Raw genomic sequence first — 6,000 nt, 5'->3', positions numbered from 1 at the left:
TGGACACTTTCGCTACTTGTAGTCGGAAGTACTACAGAGTAGTTGGCCGGTTCTCGAATTCAGGACGAACCAGGTCGGTCACCGATTTGATTTATATTGGCCGGCAGGTAAGTATCTCGGAGCTCCAAGTGTGTGAAGCATACTGCACATGTTTTATGAAAGAAAACAAATGTTTGTGGTTGCCACTTTTCTTAAAACATTTTTCGATAAACGTGCACAATATTATGTAGTAAATATTTTCGATTATTATTATTATTATTTTCAAACCTAGCATGGTTGGGTCGGCCCCTATTGGGCATGCGAGGACGAAAGCTCACCCCTACTATAGTGTGCAGGTTTCGAGTATGTGGTCGGGAAGCGTACAGGGGAGGCACATGGCACGGCTTGGCGCATTTCTCTTTAGTTTTATCAAAAGAAGGTTTTGGTCCTTAATCGGATTTTGAAGTAGCTTGTTTATTTACTTTTTATCTATTTCCTAATCGTTTACCAAAATTTTGAGAGACCCGTAACCCTGGGGCGCGTCTCTCATACTTGTATTTACTTGGTGATTTGTTATTTTCCAAATTGGGCTCCTATTGTAAGCCCAAATCCTTTAGCCCACTTTAAAATTCCGCTTTTGATAATGTGTTGTTAGGTTGCTAGAATGATTTGTCCAAGAAAGTGTTTTGTAAACCAACAACCTAAACCCAAAAGGCCTTGCGATTTCGGGTTGATGAGTTATCGGGATGTCATTCGTGACATGTCGGTTCCTCATTGGCTCGGAGTCGCGGCGCTGTGGGACCCCCCCCCCTCTCGGGTTACCACATTACAGGTCATGGCCCCAGCTAGGATGCGTGGGAGGCCCGTGGTTCGAATGATACTTTGGCACAACTCAATCCTTTGATCATCGATACTCAAAATTCATCTCATGAGAATGTTCTGGATTAAGGTTATCATTGGGGGACGCCTCAATGTCAGAGCCTACTCTTAAGAATATAGAGCTTTCTGAAAATTACATTAGTGTACATGAGACATATATGGGATAAAAACTCCATCATGATTGATAATGTATTCGCGCATTTCATTGCGCATGAGTTCTTTGAGTCCGATGATATCGAACCACGCTCTGTTGATGAATGATGAATGCCAACGTAGAGAAATTTGGCCTAAATGGAAAGATGCGATCCAGGTTAAATTGGGGTTGGATTAACTTATTAATGATTGTGTATCCGGAAAAGATTGTTTAAACTTGTTCCTCCATGTTAGTTAGCAGTCACATGTGTTATGTTTTTCGCGTTTGAAAGTTATCATGTTAGAGTTCACACAAATCGCTAATTGTGTTAATTGTTACCTTCACATGTTGCAGAAGAAGAGGAGAAAACTGGCTACTTCTCACCACAGTTTGATGTTCAGGCTTGGAGCTCACAAGCTAATCAAGACACGAATATTCTGGGTGATTCGGTAAGCTAAGATTTGAGTGCAAATGTGGAGAAAACAGTTTTCGATTCATATAATCTAAACAATGGCATAGCCGTTTCTAGGCCTACTGATGGTGGAGACTATGAGGGAATGGAGAATGTTACTGATCAAGTAAAGAATCTCATGTTATGTCAGCAGCGGAGTGGAAGCCCCAAGCAGATTTCAGTTGCAGATGTGCTATGTGCTGCATGCAAAGAACTGCTGTTTCGTCCTGTGGTTCTTAACTGTGGCCATGGTAACTTCTGCATTTATATTTTAAAGTTTCTATTAATTCTATTAGCTGCTAGTCCTCTGTTCTAGAAGTCCAATTATTCTAATATTCCTTATTTTGATTGCACAGTATATTGTGAAAGTTGTATCGTCAAACAAGATGAAGAGAAGATTAGACGTCAAGTTTGTCAAAGTTTCCATCCAACCGGACTTTTGGATGAGGATCTGCAAAACTTTTTGGTCGAACAGTTTCCTAAAGAACTTGCACATAGAAGAGATGGTGTACAGCTAAAGCATGTTAATCCAACTGCATGTATGTCAACTGAATGCTCAATTCCATTCTATTTTGATGCAGTATAATATGGTACTAAGTCATTCATCATAGAAACATGGGATGTTGTGCTACCTATTTTTACTTGATTTATATAGCATAGGAAAATAGAGACGGATAATGTTCCTAGGCTATGCATCCTAGACTGGTAGTTGTATCACGTCAGCATGCATTATTTCACTAAGAAAGCCAAATGACAAGCTACTAAATATGATTTATGAAATGTGTTTGCCTATTGAGCTGCTCTTTCACTTTTACCTACTAAATATTTCACTCGTCAATTATTTATTGATTTATGATTTTTGTCTGTCTTAGATTTTGGTATTAATAGTGTTGCCATTTACCTATAGGTGAAAGCAAAAGCAGTAAAGAAGCAGAGAAGTCATCGGGTTCATATCACATAGGAGTTGGCTGTGATTATTGTGGGGTATACTTCTTTACTTCTTTCTCTGCACATTGATGCTTTGAGAAAAAAAAATTTGCCTTCTCCATCTTGGATAGGTTTATGGCAGTGCAAGTGTGGATACTAAAGTATTAACCAGACAGGTTTATAACTCAAATGATCAGGACCATGAAAAGTTAGGATGAAATAATAACCAGAAACAGTGCACGCTACTTATTTTTGATAGCCCTAGATTCCTAGAAGATAGACACGTTTTCTTATTGAAGTATCTGCAAATTATACATGATTGTTTGATTTATGATGGCTTAAATAGTTGCTATAATATTGCCTGGTCACACTCTGTAGCTGATGATACTACTTTATTGCCTGTCAAGTTTCCGTACTACTATTAACCTCTGCTGGTGAAATTTCAGTTCTGTTTCAGTTACTTGTGCATTTTCATCTAGTTTTGCTGTACATTTGGTATGAAGAGGGCTTGGAGTCAGGGTTAAAGTAATCTATAATGTTTGTATGAAACAGTCTTTATCCCAGAACCTTTATGCTTGCATAAAATCGGAGTCTGATCACTCTAATTATTAGATAATCTTTTTTTCCCTGTTTGAGCCTCAGTTGTAATTAAAAATCTCTCCCCCTCTCCCATTACTGATATCACAATTGCACGAGATAATAACATCTTAGTTTCTTTTCAACAGATGTATCAGATAATTGGGGATAGATACCGGTGCAAAGATTGTGTGGAGAAAATTGGATTTGACCTTTGCAATGATTGTTATAATACTAGTTCCAAGCTTCCATGTCGATTTAATCAGCAACATACAGCAGAACACCAGTTTGAGCTTATACGCGGCAACATTATTCGTGATCAGTTTAAGGATAATGAGTGAGCGGTTAGGGGATGGTTCTTTTGCTGTTTTACTGGCTCACATGTCAGGGATTCCAGAGGAAGATGCCGGGAATAGAGGGCTCCCCCATGCTACCTCCACCAATGGTGAAAGTGATGAGGATGGTGCTGTACAAACTAATTAATAAATGAGAAAACGAATGTTCTCTTATATGATTTATATGACAATGTGATAATGGTGTCGAGAATCTATTGTCCAAATCTGATTATGACACTTCAGATTTGAAAATCTTCCATTAGATATAAGACATGGCGGTAGTTGCATTTCACTAGCCGTTGTAGAGATCACTCAATTTCCTCATTAGCTTTTTAATGTGTTAAGAGCATAACTTTGTTAAAAACTCTAGCTCTTCAGAAAAATTAGTCGAAAAGAGCTCATTGGTAGTAATTTCCTACTTATCACTTTTACATAGCGGTGGTGTAATATCAATGAGATCGAGATCCAAGCTTACCTTCTCGAATTCATAAAATCTCCTCTCATTGTTCATATTAAGAGCCAAATTGACTCTCAAAATAATATTAAGAGGATTGTATGTCAAGAATTTGGGCGATGGGTGCCATTGCTTTGAAGCCTGGAACATTGAGATTCATGCGCTGGGTTCCTAATTTTTCCCCTGCATGTCAGCGCAATACAAATGCCCAAGTTTGGGTGAGGTTATGGGATCTTGGACTCGAGTACTGGGAAGCCCAAACACTCTTTGAAATCACCAATGGAATTGGTGTCCCCATCAGGATTGATGCGAACACACTTGATCGAAAGTTTGGTCTATATGAAAGGGTTCTGGTGGATATTGACCTTTCCACAGAACCCCCATTGGAAATTATGGTAGAACGTGAGGGTGGTGGAACCCTAGTTTTGGAAGTTGAATATGAACATCTGCCCTTATCATGCTCTCACTGTGGTAATGTGGGTCATGCTATTAGTTCTTGTAATTGGCTTCGTCCTTCTCAAGCAAAGGAAGTGAAGGAGAATGACATTAATTCAAGGAGGGGGCGTAAACGAAGTCGATCCCGTCGACATCGTGCAAAGAAGAGTAATGTTTTTCAAGTCTACGTTGCTAAGAAAGTGGTGGAGGTGGTTCAACAGATTGGAGACCCCTCCTCTACTGATCCTAATGCATCATCTGGGATTTCACGGATAGTACATAATGACATGGTCGAGACTTCACAGGTTCCAGAGACACAACTTTCTCCTTTGGCTGCACCTTCTCCAAGAGTGCATTCACCAATTCTAGGACCTCCGTCTGTGGGAGGTTTGGCAGGTATTGTAGCTGTACCTACTGTTAATGCTTTTCAGGCCCTCGCAAATGAGTCTGAGACTGATAGCGAGGGAGAGACCACAGAGATACAATCTAGTGATGATGTGCAACGTGGAGCGGATGTTATCATTGAAGAGGATACTATTTCCAAAACTCCTTCCCCTAAGGAGTTACCTAAAGATATGGCTCAGTCAGAATCTGATGTTCATAAAGCTAAGTCTGTTGGGGTGATTTGGAAAATGAAGAACCTCTTGGTAATCATACATATGCTCAGGCTGAGTTAAGTCCTCTGTGTTCCTGGTTTGATGAGGGTGAAGCAACTGTGGAAGATGAGAATCTTCTTAAGTCTCTCCCAAAATCTCAAAATAAAAAATTGAAGTCCAAAAGAGATTCACGAGACCCTTACCCTACCCGCAATTGGACGCCTGTTGTGCGTCTTGATCTTTGATTCAACCGGCTCTGCTTAATCATGCTTATGTTTTGGTTGTCTTTCCGTTTTGTTATTTCTTCTAAAGGGTATTGGCTTCATGTCCCCCCCTTCGGTACTATTTTTTTTTATTTAATAAAAAAAATATGAGAGCATAAACTCAGAGCAATTGGTCACTAGGTGTCAAAATTGGAAAGATAAAAGAAAAACACTCAAAAGCGTAGGACAGTAAAAAAAAATTTATCATGTGAGAATTTCATTTTATCTTTTCTTTTTTAAAAAAATAGTCCAAATTTAAAACATCTTTCACCAAACAGAAGACAAAGATACTAGTAATCTTTATGATTTAAAGTATCGATATCCTCATTTCTTACGTAAATCTAACCATCAATCAATTATATTTTTCAACTATTGTCTTTTAACTTCGAAGAAGTATCGAAACTCTAGAACCATATACCCTATCAATAAAAAGTTTGGAATATATCTGTTTTGTTTTTGTTCATCAAAGATGGAATAGATATCATCTTAGGCCTCGTTTGGTTCACGGAAGGGAAATCAATTCCCTTATCTTTCCTATGGGGGTGGGAAATCAAAATTCCTGTCAGTTTTCCTTTCCTGTGTTTGGTAAAGTATGGAAAGTATTCAGGAAAGACTATTTGATTTCCTTTCCTGTGTTTGGTTGGTAAAGGAAAGGAAAGTAAAAATATGTCTAAGTTTCAATAATACCCTTGTATTTTGAAATAAAAACAACATCATAAAAATTTAAAAGCACACCAATTTTTTATGCATAATCAATCAATTTTTTATGGGTAAATTTGGCAATTGTATATTTGAGCAGGGTTATTATTGTCCAAAATTGCAGTCATAAATGCTGGGAAAGAAGAGGGGAAAATCAATCCCATGGGTCTTGAGTGGAATGACCTTCCCCCCTATTTTCCCCTCTATCAGGAAAGTGCTTCCATATTTTGTGGTTACCAAACAAAGGAAAGGAAAGACTTTCCTTTCCGGATG

General features: G+C 38.5%; 2 protein-coding genes across 2 annotated transcripts; both read left to right on the top strand.

Annotated features, from left to right (window-relative positions):
* Nucleotides 1-1,430: 1,430 nt before the first annotated feature.
* Nucleotides 1,431-3,402, top strand: LOC133740817 (E3 ubiquitin-protein ligase PRT1-like). The gene is made up of 4 exons (XM_062168759.1): nucleotides 1,431-1,693; nucleotides 1,799-1,981; nucleotides 2,350-2,426; nucleotides 3,095-3,402. The coding sequence occupies exons 1-4, from the start codon at nucleotides 1,549-1,551 to the stop codon at nucleotides 3,284-3,286; spliced, it is 597 nt and encodes a 198-aa protein (XP_062024743.1). The 5' UTR covers nucleotides 1,431-1,548; the 3' UTR covers nucleotides 3,287-3,402.
* Nucleotides 3,403-3,853: 451 nt separating this feature from the next.
* LOC133737708 (uncharacterized) lies at nucleotides 3,854-4,846 on the top strand. The gene has a single exon (XM_062165213.1). The coding sequence runs from the start codon at nucleotides 3,854-3,856 to the stop codon at nucleotides 4,844-4,846; it is 993 nt and encodes a 330-aa protein (XP_062021197.1).
* The last annotated feature ends 1,154 nt before the right edge of the window (nucleotides 4,847-6,000 follow it).

This window comes from Rosa rugosa, chromosome 3, assembly GCF_958449725.1.
Source record: "Rosa rugosa chromosome 3, drRosRugo1.1, whole genome shotgun sequence".
Classification (NCBI taxonomy): domain Eukaryota; kingdom Viridiplantae; phylum Streptophyta; class Magnoliopsida; order Rosales; family Rosaceae; genus Rosa; species Rosa rugosa.
Note: the sequence above shows the minus strand (reverse complement) of the source record. Positions and strands in the feature narration are given on the sequence as shown.

What these genes read in the sequence shown, in the direction of transcription:
- LOC133740817 (XM_062168759.1), top strand. Translation starts at nt 1,549, where the DNA reads ATGGAGAATGTTACTGATCAAGTAAAGAATCTCATGTTATGTCAGCAG. An exon ending in GGTTCTTAACTGTGGCCATG is followed by an intron (nt 1,694 to 1,798) that starts GTAACTTCTGCA and finishes TTGATTGCACAG; the next exon opens with TATATTGTGAAAGTTGTATC. An exon ending in TTGGCTGTGATTATTGTGGG is followed by an intron (nt 2,427 to 3,094) that starts GTATACTTCTTT and finishes TCTTTTCAACAG; the next exon opens with ATGTATCAGATAATTGGGGA.
- LOC133737708 (XM_062165213.1), top strand. Translation starts at nt 3,854, where the DNA reads ATGGGTGCCATTGCTTTGAAGCCTGGAACATTGAGATTCATGCGCTGG.